Source organism: Syngnathoides biaculeatus, chromosome 13 (genome assembly GCF_019802595.1).
Source record: "Syngnathoides biaculeatus isolate LvHL_M chromosome 13, ASM1980259v1, whole genome shotgun sequence".
Taxonomy (NCBI): Eukaryota; Metazoa; Chordata; class Actinopteri; order Syngnathiformes; family Syngnathidae; genus Syngnathoides; species Syngnathoides biaculeatus.
The window spans coordinates 876,168-892,435 of NC_084652.1; the positions used below are offsets into that span (position 1 = coordinate 876,168).

The 16,268-nt window shown below is 46.2% G+C and overlaps 1 protein-coding gene across 3 annotated transcripts in view; it reads left to right on the top strand.

Annotated features, from left to right (window-relative positions):
* agap3 (ArfGAP with GTPase domain, ankyrin repeat and PH domain 3) overlaps window positions 1-16,268 on the top strand; it is a 151,296-nt gene that overhangs the window by 20,006 nt on the left and 115,022 nt on the right. Inside the window, exon 1 of one of the 3 annotated variants that reach the window (XM_061840406.1) lies at window positions 12,283-12,863. The exons of the other annotated variants lie outside the window; for them this stretch is intronic. Coding sequence (XP_061696390.1) covers window positions 12,851-12,863 — 13 coding nt within the window. The 5' untranslated portion in view covers window positions 12,283-12,850. Of the gene's footprint in view, window positions 1-12,282; window positions 12,864-16,268 lie in introns of those variants that run through there. 3 annotated transcript variants of the gene reach the window in all.

Below are 16,268 nucleotides of genomic sequence, written 5' to 3' on the forward strand. Positions count from 1 at the left end.
ATGGATGTTGTGGGGGAGGACACGAGGACAGTGGGTGTTAGAGAGGAAGACGATCGAGATAGGCTTAGATGGAAAAAGATGACACGCTGTGGCGACTCCTAGCGGGACAAGCCGAAAGGAAAAGAAGAAGAAGAAGACTCAAGGCCATTTTGCGAGCACATTGGGAAGGAAAAATGACTCTTAGCACACTCCACACGGGTTACTCGGTCTTCTCCTGCGCCAAAGTGACAGGACTCAAGTAGGCGAAGGGGAAGATTAGTCATTATTTCAACATTGCTCGCAGCAGATGAAAGTGAAACTATACTATATGTGAAAAATAAAAGACGGCGGGTCTGCGAGAAATGGCGTTGGATTCTTCTATTCATCACTCGAGATTTGAAAATCTTTTTTGACACATTAGAAGAAATCCAAGCTTCTCTCCATATGGGGGTGGTCTTTTCTCCCCCGATAGCATTTTACAGATGAGCTCATGAATAATTCATTTAATATCTTATTCCGTCGCGAGTAGTCTGTCAACAAAGGAATCTATCGGAATACCAACTGGATAATTTAAACAATTAAAAGTTGATTTCAAACTTGGGAGCATAAATCCTCGTTATTAATGAAATGCTCTATTCGTGTGCGTGCTTGAACACATTTTGCGCTGTTTGGGAATAACGGGGTGCGATGACATTTGTCATTGCACGCTGGAGGTTTGTAACTACTTACGTGGATATTTATCTGAACTGTTTTATGTATCGTGACTGAGTTTTTCCCGTCTTTTTTTTTTCTCCTCGATGGCTCCTGCAATGAACTCTGCTGGCTGTGCACCATCTTGATGAATTGCCACCCTCACCTCGCCGCTGCAGGTAAGCCTGACAAACACGCGCTTTTATAAACCAGCGAGCGGCCGCCGCATTTTCCGGTGTAAACCTGTGCAGGTTTTAACATAAGGTCTCCTACATGGCTCAACCGCTGTGCCGGGGGGGGGGGGGGGGGCAGCTCCCTTCTGCTCTTCTCTGCATCCTCGAGCTGACAAGTCCCGACTTTCTGCCCTCTCGCCATCGGTGCTTCTAATAGCCAGCTGTTACGCAGTATTACTACCGTCATTGTATGCGTGCCAAGACCATCTGCAGCCTGAAGAAGCAACTTCTTACGTTCCGTGTCCGCCGGTGGTACAGTGGCAACAAAATGCGATGGGCCCCTTCCCAAATTCTTATATTTCTGCACCGTTTTCCCAATTTACCGTATTTTCCACACTATAAGGCGCACTGCATTATAAGCCGCACCTTCAATGAATGGCCTATTTAAGACTTTTTTCAAATATAAGGCGCACCACATTATAAGGCGCATAGAAAAGATGCTACAGTAGAGGCTGGGGTTACGTTATGCATCCGTTAGATGGAGCTCCACTAAAGGCTCGATATTGATCCATATATAAGGCGCACCTTCGGCTTTTGAGAAAATGAAAGGCTTTGAGGTGCGCCTTACAGTGCGGAAAATACGGCAATGTTCAAGTTCATCAACCAAATTGTGAATATCAGAGAATAATAACCCAAGTAAAGTTGAAATAGGGATTTCATTTATCAAGGAAAAACATATTCCAAGGATATTACCTGGACCTGCGTGCAAAAAGTAATGGCTCCCTTCATCGAATACAGCGGCACATTCTAGCTGAGGCTGGGCCGCAGCAATTTAAATGAGAAATTAAAAAAAAAAAGTCATTTTAACATTTTAAAATCACAAAATAAGATAAGCTGGTGTAAACAAGTTGTGTGCTAAACTACTCATGGAAACTCTTCGTGGCAACACCGCTGTAACTTTCACTCAATGAAAAATGTTTCTCTGCCTGCGTCAACCCCGGTCGCCGTCACGCCCCCCCCGATAGCCACAACCCCACCGTGATTGGCAGGCTCCTCAGCTCCGCACACAACACAGTAAAAGTGCCATTCGTATAAAACTTCAGGGCCGCGCTATTGTTTAACTTTCATAGTAAGGTGGGGGCCACAAAGTATCACCTTGGGGGCCGGAAATGGCCCGCGGGCCACAATTTCGAGACCCCTGATCTGACTCTCATCCTCAGCAGCAGGAACTGAAATCAAGTGTTTTCTACAACTGGCAATGAGTCTTTCACATCTCTGCTGAGATATTTTGGCCCGCGCTTCCTTGCATAATTGTTTGAATTGAGCAATAATTGAGGGTTTCCAAGCGTGAATGGCTTTTTCTAGGGTCTTGCCGCTGCATTTCAATAGCATTAAGTTTTGGATCTTGACCAGGCCACTCCGAAAGCATCATTTAGTTTTTTATAGGCCATTCAAAAGTTGACTGGCTGGTGTGTTTTAAATCGTTATCCTGCGCCAGAACCCAATATGCGCATCCTACTCCAAATTATGCAACTTTTGGAGTTTTCGAACGTCGAGGTACCCAACTGTATTACCGATACTCTTACACTCGTAATGAGAGAAGCAATAATGTACATTACAAAGTGCTCTGGAGCGCGGTGAGCGCACTTCATACAGCTTCTGGAGAGTACCCCCAAATTATGGATGTCGCCCTAACAGCCTACTCTTCCCCCGTCACTTGCAAGACGGAGCAATTTGCCCGATCGGGCTGCTCGCCTTCTCTGGCGAAGTCAGCCATGTAATAATGAATTTGTAATTGGACCCTGCTACATTGAGAGATTCCGACGCAAAATGTTTTCACATTTAGTTAGAAGTTCTGGCGAATCCTGGTGCCGTACAAAACTTTTTGGAGCTGAATCATGAGTAGTTAATACATTTGTCATTCCTGATGACTGTCAACTGTTGTTCACAATTGCTCCTTTCTTTCATTCTTTCTTTCTTTTCCTTTCGGCTTGTCCCGTTAGGGGTCGCCACAGCGTGTCATGTTTTTCCATCAAAGCCGATCTTGTGCATCTTTCATGTCCTCCCTCACAACATCCATCAACCTTTTCTTTGCTCATCCTCAGCACCCTTCTACCAATATACTCACTCTCTCAGTTCTGAACGTGTCCAAACCATCGACGTCTGCCCTCTCTCACCTTGTCTCCAAAACATCCAACTTTGGCTGTCCCTCTAAGGACCTCATTTCTAACCCTGTCCAACTTGTTCACTCCAAGCGAGAACCTCAACATCTTCATTTCTGCCACCTGCAGTTCTGCCTCCTGTTGTCTCTTCAGTGCCACCATCTCTCATCCGTACATGATGGCCGGCCTCACCCCTGTTTTCAAATACTTGGGGTCAACAATACAGCGCAATGGAGAGTGTGGTAAGGAAGTGAAGAAATGGGTCCAAGCGGCGGAAGGTGTCTGGTGTTTTATGTGACAGAGGAGTCTCTGCTAGGATGATGGGCAAAGTTTATAAAACAGCGGTCTGCGAACATCGTAGTCCAAGGGGATTCAAGTCTAACCTCATCTGCCAGCCTATCCATTACTACCGCAAACAGGAAGGGGCTCAGCGCGGATCCCTGATGCTGTCCCTCCTCCACCTTAAATTCTTCTGACACACCTACGGCACATCTCACCGCTGTTCTGGAGCTTCACTCTTCCTCCTCCACCCCTCACATTCACGCACATATATTCCCTTTTGCTTCGACTAATCTTCATTTCTCTCCTTTCCAGTGCCCGCCTCCATCTTTTGTAATCGTTCCTCCGCCTGCTCCCTGCTTTCACGGCGCCTCTGCCACGTCAATCCAAATTTTGGCTACAGTTGCCACTCGTCAGCTAATTTCCGCCTTTGTTTTCAGTTCTTTCAACAGTGATGTTCAGGGAGAAAATTGTCATGTTTACTTTAATACGCATCATAATACAGCACGTCCGATCAAAGCTTGTGGATCAGATGGCTTTTTAGCTGATTTCGGAATGTTTATTGTAAAATCAGGTGCTGCATGGGGTGTAATTGGTATGAGTAATGATGACACATCAGCAACATCATCTGTTGTCTCTTTTGTAATACTCAGCTTTATTCTCCCCCCCCCCCCATAATGACTGTTGAAAGCCACGAATAATAATAATTTTAAAAAAAAGACGGGATGCCGTGTTGGCTTAGATCGAAAGCTTCCCTACTTTATGCTGTAGGTAGGATCAAAATTGAATACATTTTCAGGGTTCTGGACTATTAATCCTCATCTAAAGTACAGTGAGGGAGTTGGCAGGTACGTTTCCGCTGCCCCGTCGTAAGGTGCAGGCTCGGATTATGAAGAAAAAATGCGCTACTGTCAAATATTGATTTTTATTTTCCGACCAATGAGGCGATGCTTCATCACCGAGTGCAATTCATCTTGTCAAATTGGACGTTTGGCACACAGTAAACGTCGGCAAAAACTGAATTTGACAAAGATTCCCAATGGCTTCATCACAGATACATTTTTGGAATTGGAGAGCTCACAAAACATATACTGTATTTTCTGCATTATAAGGCGCACTGCATTATAAAGCGCACCCCCAATGAATGGCATATTTCAAAACTTTTTTCATATATAAAGCGCATAGAATAGACGCTACAGTAGAGGCTGGGGTTACGTTATGCATTTATTAAATAGAGCTGCACTAAAGGCTCCATATTGATCCATATATAAGGCGCACCTAATTATAAGGCGCACTGTCAGCTTTTGAGAAAATTAAAGGCTTTTAGGTGCACCTTATAGTGCGAAAAATACGGTACTTGTTTTTTCAATTTACCTCTTGAAAGTCCCAACTATTTGTAAACAAGCAATTCAAAAGCACATTTTCCATAATGTGCCCTTTGAATCTTACAAAAACTTGTCAACTTGTCAAATCAGCTGACGAGAAAAACGGCTACTGAAGTCAATGTTTCCACTGGGCGAATTCAGTTAGCATAAAAAAAATGATTGTGTTGATTATTGTGCAGTAATGTTGACTTCATTCTTAGTTGTCACATTTAGTGAGCAAAAGACAATTAAAATGTGTGAGATTCGGCACCCTCTCACAATTAAAAACGTGACTTCGGAACCTCCAGAGAGTTTCTCCCGCCGCATTAAATTGTTCATTTACCTCAAAGTCAATCATGGCGGAGAAATAAACCACGAGCCAAAAATGATGTAAAGACTTTTTTTCTTTCTTTTTGTAAATCCCACCACTGCAGCATTGTTCCGCACAAGTTCTCCGGTTGCATTCCTCCTGTGCCACACACGGCAGAACCTTGGCTGGAGCGTCCCGCCCTTGAAAGTCTTCCAAACCCTTGAGAAAATAGTGCAATTCTTTCCATGCCACTTTATGCGGCGGGGTCATTAGCTTTGAGAGCATCGCTGTGATTTGCGTTCTCCCTGTCACTCCTCGGGCGGCTCGGACCGACGAAATGTATGATTCAGTGCAGCTTTGCCATTGCGAGTGCGGCTGTTTGTCTCCGTGTGCCCTGCGATTGGCTGGCAACCAGTTCAGGGTGTACCCCGCCTCCTGCCCGTTGAGAGCTGGGATAGGCTCCGGCACTCCCCGCGACCCTCGTGAGGATAAGCGGCAAAAAAAAAATAATGGATGGATGGACATGACTCCACAAAAGAGTTGTATGAGTACGAAGATATTACATAAATACAGTACTCTGGAAGCCACAGTATAATCCACCATAGTGTGCACTTTGCTGTAGTTGTCCATTTTTGCTCTTAGTCTCCACTGAAATTGGTTCGCTTCTTGTTTTTGCAGCTACACATTTCCTAAAAACACACCACAAATACTTTTTTTTTTTTTTTGACAAATGTAGTTGACATTAGAAAAAGTAAAGCTAACGAGCTCGAGCTCAGGACACTGCAGAAATGTAGCCCGCGGTGTCCATTTCGCCGCCCTCAGTCTGCACTTGAATTAGTTTTTGTCCTCTTTTAATCACTTTTCAATTGTGTGCGTGTACATTTTCATGTAAGAATGATATAAAGTGGGCGGCACGGTGGATCACCTGGTACAATGTTGGCCTTAGATTTCTGAGGACCCGAGTTCAAATCCCGACCTGCCAGTGTGAAGTTTGCAATGTTCTCCCAGTGCCTACTTGGTTTTCTCCGAGCACTCCAGTTTCCTCCCACATCCCAAAAACGCGCAACATTAATTGGACACTCTAAATTGTCCCTAGGTGCGACTGTGAGTGCGACTGTTTGTCTCCATGTGCCCTGCGATTGGCTGGCAACCAGTTCAGGGTGTGCCCCGCCTCCTGCCCGTTGACAGCTGGGATAAGCTCCATAACTCCCCGCGCCCCTCGTAAGGATAAGCGGCAAAGAAAATGGATGGATGATAAAAAGTCAGAAGGATTATCATGTGGAGATGAATGAGATATTCTTTGGACAGTGACAACTTGAGCCTCTTCAACTTTAATTGAGGATGACTGGACTCTTCTCCATGTGACATGCTGGACGCCATCGAGTCATGATTGCGAATACGCAGCCGAACACATTGCGGAAATGCACTGACAGGCAAGCATCCAGTCTTTGCATTGGCTGGCGTGGTACAGGGGGAGGGAGTTGGGGGGGGGGGGGGTAGATGAGTGAGCCACCGGATGTGCACTCAGGAACCAGTCATCACTCTCTTCCTAATCTCCCTGCTCATCCCGCCGTTCTCCACCATCTGGAGAGGATGCCAGGATCTGGCCTGGTGGCAGAATGAAATTCTCAGGCTTGGTGGAGCGCCAGCCTCGGGCAAAGGGCGGAAAATCCTGGAGGACGAGGGGTGGGGAAAATGGCCTTTTTGCACTTCACACTTGTCTGTCCCGCGACCCGTCCGACCCTGGCGTTGGACGCGGGCCCGCGGCCCTGACGTAGGTCGCCCCTGCCGCTCGACAAGACGACATCCAGCTCATTTGGCACCCAAAACGTGGCCGTGAGAACAAATCTCCTGAGCTTGGATTAGTCACGGGCGGCAGGGAAGCATCAGTTAAAATGCCTTGCAAACAAACAAAGTCATTTATTTTGTATTGGAAATAACATAACGCCTCTTTTCCTCGGCACGTCTCTTTTGGAGTTTTTCACATCGCCAAAACCGGCCGCTTCAAGTAGGGATGGGGGTAATAATTGATCGGTAATCACTGTGATTGTGTTTCATCGATTGTGCGTTTATTGTGTCTTGAAGCAAAATGGAGAGCACTTCTCCAGCTCTTCAACACTTTGACATCTTACATTCAAGAAGCCCTCTGCAGTGGTGCATGCTGGGAATCTGTTGTCATTGTGAGAGCTGCGCATACGCAGCTACATACGATAAATCTGTCACGATCAAATTTTTTCAGAATCGATTTTCCGATAAATATTTCATTAAGTACTTCATCCGTGTCTGAAATTCTACGTGAACCTATTATTGAAGTCGACTGAATCCAGTTTTTAAAATTATTTTACGTTTATTAATATTTTATTATAATTTTTCTCAGCTCTTGTGAGCAATGTACTCAGCAGTCTTTGCTGCGGCGGCCCGTTTTCTTGATACATGCCGCGGCCAACAGCCGAGCGTCAAAAGGTGGAGACCCTTGTCATTTCAGGATGCATGATTTGTATATTTCATCGGATAAATATGTCGGTTAAAAAGTTAGTTAAAAATATGTATAATTCATGATGGAATGTTTGAAAATATTTTCAAAGAAAAGGCATCAGAATGACGCCTCTTGACCTGTGAGGATCATTCAGTTTCTCTGCGGAGTGAGTGCTCTGAACGTTTGTAGAGGATCTTTGATGTATCTCCGCAAAAATATGAGCTTGGTGAACATTAAGTCTGAGAACAACTCATAATTACGCTGAATGAAATGTTTGAACCTTGGGAAACGTTCGTCTTTGTAAGTATTGTATGTTCACAGACATTAGGTTGAGGTCACAATTTTTTAAAAAAATATATTTCATTTGAAAGCTCGATGGAAACGAGCAATCGTTGATACAGCTATTGTTGTGTTTCGCATAAATAAGCTAGCTACCTGCACTTTGCACAATGGCACACAGTGCACAGTGTAACGCACATTTTTCTGTATCTTTCAGTTACATTTATGAATTCATTGACCAGAAGAGACCAAGAAAAGAAGGCCTTGTGTCTATGTGGCTTCACATAGTAACGTGTCGTCACGACAGCACAAGTTGATTTGGCAAAAATAAACACACAGTGACATTAGTGCACCCAATTGTAGCCCCTCAGCTGCGGACACTGCAACTCGATATGGAGCAGGTCTAATTCTGTGTTGTGTATTTTTTTGTATGATGAATGAGAAGACACACACACGTTGGCCCGTCTCAACCTGGTTTAATCCTCTCTCTGGATTATCAAGGAGACATATTCACAAATGTTCACAGAGCTCTCTTCACAAAGACCCTCAAAGCTCTGCAACCTTAAAAACATGGTCACCACACAGACCTTGACGACGTCTCCCCTTCTCCAGCTAGCGAGTTTGTGTAAAATGAATGAAACTCATTCAACACTACACCCGCTTTGCAGACATTTGAAACTCACTTATATTCGCTTTTTACAACAAAACAAACCTTGCACGTAGAAGTCAGAAACACAAGAGGAAGTGATCTCGTCTAGCCGCCCGATAAATGTGGCTTCAAAATAAAGCGCGCAGCCGACTTCCTGTGTTTCTCAGATCTTCCCACAACACGTCAACTGCATTTTTGCCCTTTACCGTGAACATTTTTCAACACCCAATTCCTGACATCAGTAATAGCATCAAAAAGAACGGAAAAAAAGAAGAAATGCCACAGCACGTGCTGCCTTTCAAAATAAGAGCGCGCTTCCACGCCTTGTCGCTGTTATAGCGCACAACATCACACCATTACACATACTCGGCAATCTCCACTTTTTGCCGCAGTTGACCTTCGACCTTTTCTGAATCAAATGTGTCTCCTCCCGGAAGAAGTAAACACGGGTGATTCTTTTTCCGAATGGTCCGTTTTTCACAGTTTTCCAGGTGTAAAATTTGACGGTGTAAACATCAGCCGAGCCGATACCTTTGTCATAGTCATAAGCCTCATCGGATCAAATTTAAAGCCGTTAGGATGTGTTTTCCGTCCGAGATTAGTGTTTTATTGTCGTCACGCTACCCTCGCGAGAGCACTAAACTCGACGTCGTCGCCCTCTTTCCTCGCGGTAAATGAGCGCGCTCGCGCTGTCTTAATACCTGGCTGTGAAAATAATGAGCCCAAAGACGTACCGCGCCGACGCGCGTGCTTGCTGTGCACTTTTGCGCAGCCGGACACCAGCACCCTCTTTATCAACAAAAGCTATTCTCGGCGCTCATAATGGCGGGTGCAAGCAGATCCTGTTTAGCCTTGACCCTCTTGTCGTTTTGATTCAATACTGTTTTTCGGTAATTGCTTCTATGAGGGGAAGGTAGAAAGCGAAACGGGCTCTCCGCGACGGCCTCGGTTTTGCGTCTGTAGAGCAGGCCGTGGCAAAAAAAAAAAAAAAAAAAGAAAAAAATTGTTCTTAGTGTGCTTTTGGTAAGCCAGATGGAATGGAGGCTGCATGGAGAAATCATTTTTGGGTCAGCACTCAGTCAGTTTCTGCTGCCAATACATCTGATTATCTTCTTGCTAGTGGCTTTGGCTTCACCTCGGACGACTGCACACGGAAGATGAGGAGCCTTTTAGAAAAAAAAAAAAGTACCGAATAGTGTCGTCCCCCCCCCATCACCTCACGATGAAAAGCTCATCCCTCCTTGGATGGATTTTCCCCCTGCAGTAATGTGGGTCACAGTCAACTCCAAGCGTGATTGGCAGCTCGTCCAGACCGCTGTGCTCAGGTCCCCTGACTTTATTTCACGCATACCGCGTTGAAAAGGCGCGCAAGCAACGTTACTCAAACAAGAAGCGGCGACAAACTGTAGCAAAAAGGCTCCTGGGGGGGAAAAATACGAAGTTAGCAAAGTCCGCGGCAGAAGATGAGCCAAGAGCTTCGGGGTAAGACGACATTTAGGGACGTCGAACAAACCGTCGTCGGCTCGAGTGTCAACGGGATTAGCGGAAAATGAGATTTTCGCGGTGCCAAGCGAGCTTCATTTTGGGACATGGTTGTGGGGGGGAGTACTCGGTGGAGACTGTGGCTCTCTGATTTCCCCCTCTCTCAGCAGGATCGCTGCGGGATGGTAAAAGTGGGCTGGGCCTTCGGCGGTTGTTTGCACACTCTGTTTGCACATGACGACCCGCATTTTTTCCACGTTTGACGCTTCTTTCGTGAGCCCGAATGCGTCGGTCAAGGCTAACGAACCTACAGTGGACCCTGCGAAGTTATGTACAGATACTGGTCCACTGCAGATATGCTATTTTTATCATCTTCCATACATTTTCTTTTGTCCTTATGTGATCTTGGATGAGTTGGAGCCCGTCACAGCTGTTTTATTATTAGGCCGCAATCTGGACAGGTTGCTCGCCAAATGCAGGACACACGTAGACAATTATTCATACGGGTATCAGAGATTTCATCCCACAATGTGGGACCAAGCCGCAATTTGAACGCCGATCCTCACGCGAGGCACAACTGTTCGCGTTGAGCACCGACCGAGCAATAATTTCCAATGTGTAACGTTATCAGTTACAAACTGTGGTGGTTTATTTAATTCATGTGTCCGTCTCTGTTTTTGACATTTGAATGGCCGAGTAAGCATAATTTGGATGTGCTTGTTTTGTCCGTTGCATCATTAAACTTCGATTTGAGTCCCGCGATTTATGCCTGGTCACTTGTGGAAAATAATCTGAGAAATTCCGTCGATCTGCGTCGCTGTTCCTGATGTTTATTTTTTTTTGGGCTTAGGCTTTTATGAAGTAAAAATGATTGTTGTTGTGTGTTGCCGCAGTTTTACAACTGTACTGCTTCTCATTGGTAGCTGTTTTGGTATTGTTTTGTGGGAGCAGAAGGTCGTAATCATAATAGTTAGTAGTTAGTTAGTTAGTTATTAGGCTAATGCACCTACCTACCTTGCAGCTTTGCGCATCTCGCTCACAGTTGAGAGTTTCTGGGTCCAAGCGGGGTGGAACAGTTAGCGGAAGGTGTCTGGTGTTATATGTGGCAGAAGAGTCTCTGCTAGGATGAAGGGCAAAGTCTATAAAACAGTGGTGAGGCCGGTCATAATGTAGGGATTAGAGACGGTGGCTCTGAAGAAACAACAGGAAGCAGAAGTTGAGGTGGCAGAAATGAAGATATTGAGTTCGGTGTGAACAGGGTGGATAGGATTAGAAATGAGCTCATTAGAGGGACAGCCAAAGTTGGATTTTTTGGAGACAAGGTGAGAAAGAGCAGATTTCGATGGTTTGGACATGTGCAGAGACGCTGAGGATGGAGCTGCCAGGCAAAAGGGGGAGAGGAAGACCAAAGAAAAGGTTGATGGACGTTGTGAGGGAGGACATGGAGACTGTGGATGTTAGAGAGGAAGATACACAAGATAGCCTTAGATGGAAAAAGATGGACAAGCCGAAAGGAAAACAAGAAGTTTCTGGGTTTGAAACGCTGATGGTGTCTTGTGCTTGCGTCCTTGCCACACTCCCTAAACATGAATTCATTCAAGACTCAAAATTAGGTGTGACCGTGAGTGTAAATTGTTGTCTATAAATACCATGGTCGACTGGTGACTGTCCAGGGGTTTCGACCATCTCTTTCCCAAAATCAGCTGTTGTAGGCTCCAGTTCACTAGAACTGCAGAAAATGGACGTATTTGAATTGATTTGTAATCTTCTTCTTTTACTTTCGGCTTGTCCCATTAGGGGTCGCCACAGCATGTCAAAGCCGATCTCGTGCATCTTCCACTGTCCTCATGTCCTCCCTCACAACATCCATCCACCTTCTCTGTGGTCTTTCTCTCGCTCTTTTGCCTGACAACTCCATCTTCAGCACCCTTCTACCAATGTACTCACTCTCTCGCCTCTGGATATGTCCAACCCGTTGAAGTCTGCTCTCTCTAACCTTGTCTCCAAAACATCCAACTTTGGCCGTCCCTCTAATGAACTCATTTCTAATCCTATCCGAGCGAGAACCTCAACATCTTCATTTCTGCCCCCTCCAGTTCGGCTTCCTGTTGTCTCTTCAGTGCCACCGTCTCTAATCCGTGGAGACTCTTCTGTCACATAGAACACCAGACACCTTGTGTTGGTTCTGTTCCACCCAACTTGGGCCCATTTCTTCATTTCCTTACCACACTCTCCATTGGTCTGATTGTTGACCCCAAGTATTTGAAGTCGTCCACCCTTGCGATCTCTTCTCCCTGGAGCCCCACCCCACCCCCCGCCCCTCTCATTCACGCACATATACTCTGTTTTACTTCTGCTATTCTTCATTCGTCTCCTTTCCATTGCGTGCCTCCATGTATAGTAGCAGTTTTAATTTTTTTAAAACAGCTTCCAGCATCGTGTGACATTGCAGTCTTTCATTGTGTTGAAAAAATGTCATCTCTAGGAGAGAAATAAAAATCAATATTGTTCTCACCAGAGGGGGAAAAAACACTGTCTGCCTGTCTCAGTGTAGTATCAGAAAGGAAACTGACATTGCAGTATGTACTTTCATTTGCAGCTTAACATTTGAGCATTAGGTATAAAGCGGCGAATAATCTTCTGCGTGGCCATTCTGCCCGTGAGTTTCCTACTGGATCCGCTTGCAGTAATGAAGGTCTGGCGAGGCCACCTGGAGTGTTGGTCCAGTATGTACACGCCATTGTTTGGTTGGTTGGTGTGGTGCATTGGAGGGGGGTGGGGGAGAAAAACAGCAATATAGTCCATCCTCCCATAATGTATCGTCAGTCTCTGGCTGTGAAAAGCGATGTTTTATCTCCTTCCGCCCTCCCACTTCCATCCCTCCCCGGCTCTCCTTTCTGTGGCGCTCGGCGAGGGTGAACGTGGGCGGCTGCAGCGAGCGTGACAGCGGCGCTCTGTTGCGTTTACAGATGGGGAAGAAAGGAACACAACGGCCCTGGAAAGCTCAATGGAGACGTCAGGTTGTTGTTTGTGAGCGCGCGTGGTGGTCGAGTTTAGTTATCAACCGGGGGTAAAAAAAAAAAGTTTTGTCGTTTGCACGCTATAAAGTCTTATTTTTTCTCCATTCTTTTTGTCTTCCATCTCCGTGCCCCCCCGCTGCGATTCGTGCGGCGAGGGCCTCGTCTGCGGTGACGCTGATGAGCGTGCCATCGGCATCCAGCCGCGCGCGCTCACGTTCGTGCGGTCTTGTGTGTGCGCCGTGCGGTCGGCGGTGCGTATCACGCCCCTTTTTCCCTTTGACAGACGGCCGGGCGTTGATGGATGCGGCGGCAGCTGCGCTCGACCAAATGCTACATTTCCTTTCTTGTCGGGCAAACAATGGCGCTCTTCTGCAGGGTCTCCCACCTTTTCTACATTTTCGTGGCATAAAAGCAGTAATTGGGTCTCATCTGCTCTGGGGCGGCATTATTCTTGCTTATTCAACGTTGGCATGGAAGCAGGAGCGCAGAACAATAATAATCTCATCCATTGTGCGGAATCGATTCAATCAGGTCTGAGATGGAAATTTTGGACATTTAGTAATATTTACAATATATTACACTATATTCACATTTTACAATAAGTGCTATTTTTAGAGGTCTGCCATATATACAGTTACTGATGTAAATTTTTTTTGGTAAAGATTTTGTCCCGGTCCGATGAAACATGAAAACATGGCGGCGGCGGCGTCAGATGAGCACAGCTTTTGAGTTGAAGATGAAGATTAGGGGGTCAAATGAAAGCACGTAGGAAGTCCGACAAGTTTACGCGTGCCAATTGCTGCCAGAAAGTATGTAGTATCTGTAGTGACAAAAAATGAATTATTTCATGGCATAATTGGCTAACGCTAACTCATGGTGCATTTCTTAGTTGAATATCCATCCATCAATCCATCCATGTTCTTTCCCGCTTGTCCTCACAAGGGTTGCCGGAAGCGCTGGGGCCTATCCCAGCTGTCAACGGGCAGGAAGCCGGGGTACACCCTGAACTGGTTGCCAGCCAATCGCAGGGCACATCGAGACAAACAGTCGCACTCCCAATCACACCTAGGGGCAATTTAGAGTGTCCAATTAATGTTGCATGTTTTTGGGACGTGGGAGGAAACCGGAGTGCCCGGAGAAAACCCACGCAGGCACGGGGGAGAAAATACAAACTCCACAAAGGTGGCGATTCTACCTGAATATCTGTAAATAAATTACTTGGCCGTCAAAATTCTTTTCTCAGTCTTGTTTTGGTTGTTTTGTAGATGGACATGTCACAAATTATAACATATTAGCGTCAAATTCCGACTCTCTTTACGATGGTGACGCCACCGTTCGGTGAAGCCAAGCCATCTTCTGCTGCTGAATGCTAAAGGATGTAAAAAAAACTACGGTCCATTTTTATTTGTGTGGTGAAAGAAGAAGGTCTACTCTCTCTTTTTGTATATTTGGTGTCATCTCAGAACAGTTTGGGTGTCTATAAAGGGTGTCAAAATGCTCTAAAATGGGACGGGCTGAGCCTTCCATTTGAGCAGGAGGGTATAGACGTTTTTATTTTATTTTTATTTTTTTAAATATTCAACAATTGCTCATCTGGTTGGCCTGGGTTCGATCCTGCCCCCCCCCCTTTTTTTTTTTGTGGAGTTTGCATGTTCTCTCCAAGCCTGCGTGGGTTTTGTTTCCCCCCACTTCCCAAAAACTCTAAATTGCCCCTAGGTGTGATTGTGAGTGCGGCTGTTTGTCTCGATGCGTCCTGCGATTGGCCGGCGACCAGTTCATGGTGTACCCTGCCTCCTTCCCGTTGACAGCTGGGATAGGCTCCAGCACTCCTCGCGACCCTCGTGAGGATAAGCGGCAAAAGAAAATGGATGGGTGGATATTCAACGTATTGATCGATCGCACTGAGGCTGATGAATGGCGTCGACGGACGCAAGCTACGGGGCCTGCCTCGCTTCGCGCGGAGTCGCAGTAAACGATTGTTTGAGTGCTCCTCTAAATTGCCGAGTGCAAAGTGACTCGTGTCGGCGTGTGCGCGACACGTTTCTTCGCAGGAAATGTGCGACTGGCAGAGCGCTCGGAAAGATCTCCGCGGGGAAAAAAAAACAAAAACTGGCTTTTGTGTCAACGTTCGTCTCCCATCTTGACGCTTCGCTGTAATTGGGATCGTCGCTACGCGCGTGTCCTACTTCTGGACTTGAATTCACCTGCCGTTCGATGCACTTGTGAGCCCCCCCAACAAATGACACACTGGAACCGTTTGTCTTGCCGCTTCAAACGGGTACGCCGGGGTTTTCGACGTAGGTTGCCCCGGCAACCGCTCTGCCCGGGGGAACCGGACGGGCGAGTAGGTGGTTTTTGCGGGCCGCCTCGCGAGCGGAGGCGGCCGATCGGCACGCGGCCGTTTGCTCCTGACCCGCCGACCTCGCTCCATCTGTTGGGAAATGAGGACTGCTCGCGACAATGCGCGACATGGGGGGCACACGGTCCCACGCTCTTTTGTCCCACAGCGGCTTGTAGAATCATCCCAGCCTGGGAGCAAAACACCTCTCGGACTCGAGCACCATTGATAGACTGAACCAATTATTCCTCTCCCACCTGAGTTTTGGGCCAATTGAAATCCCAACTATGAGTTTCTTTGCCGTATGGCATGCAGTAAATCTCTCATCTCTGCATGCATGCAACATTTGTAGCATACTCGTCACGCCTAAAATTATATAAGTGACGCACATACCTCGGGTCAAAAGCTCTTTTTGTTCTCTGACCGATTAACACTATTTCTTCTTTTCTTCAACTACCAACATACATTTTACTATCATTTATGAATGATATGGATTTAGGATTAGGGTTAGGTTTTTTTTTTTTTTGATAGCGAAGTACAGTACATCGGTTCTCGACCACAATCCGTTCCAGAATCCGGATCGAGAACTGGTTTGTTCTAAAACTGATATTTCCTACGTCTGCATACAGAGGCAGCGTTATAAACAATAACAACGCGCGTCGTGGGTCAGCTGGTCGGGCCGCGCGCGTTACGTTATTTCTGTGTTTTTTCGCGGTGCGTTCAAATTCACAGTAACAAAGCACGTCCCGGGTCAGCTGTTCGAGCCGCGCGCGTTATGTTATTTCCGGGTCTTGATGCAAATCTTCGTTCGAAAACTGATCTGTTCGAGAACGGAGACGTTCGAGAGCCGAGTATTCACTGTATTGCATTCGGAAGGTTCTGAACTCCTTTTTCCACACCCACGTCGTACCAGGAGATGTCATCGCGTGGATGTTTCTCGACTTGGTGTTACTGAAGTCATGACAGTCCATTTTTTTTTGCCTCTTTTTGCCTCGTTGACTCAGCGACAGCTTTTATCCCATTTTTCTTTCTTCATTTTTGTACGACTTGCATTTTGCCTTTCTTCA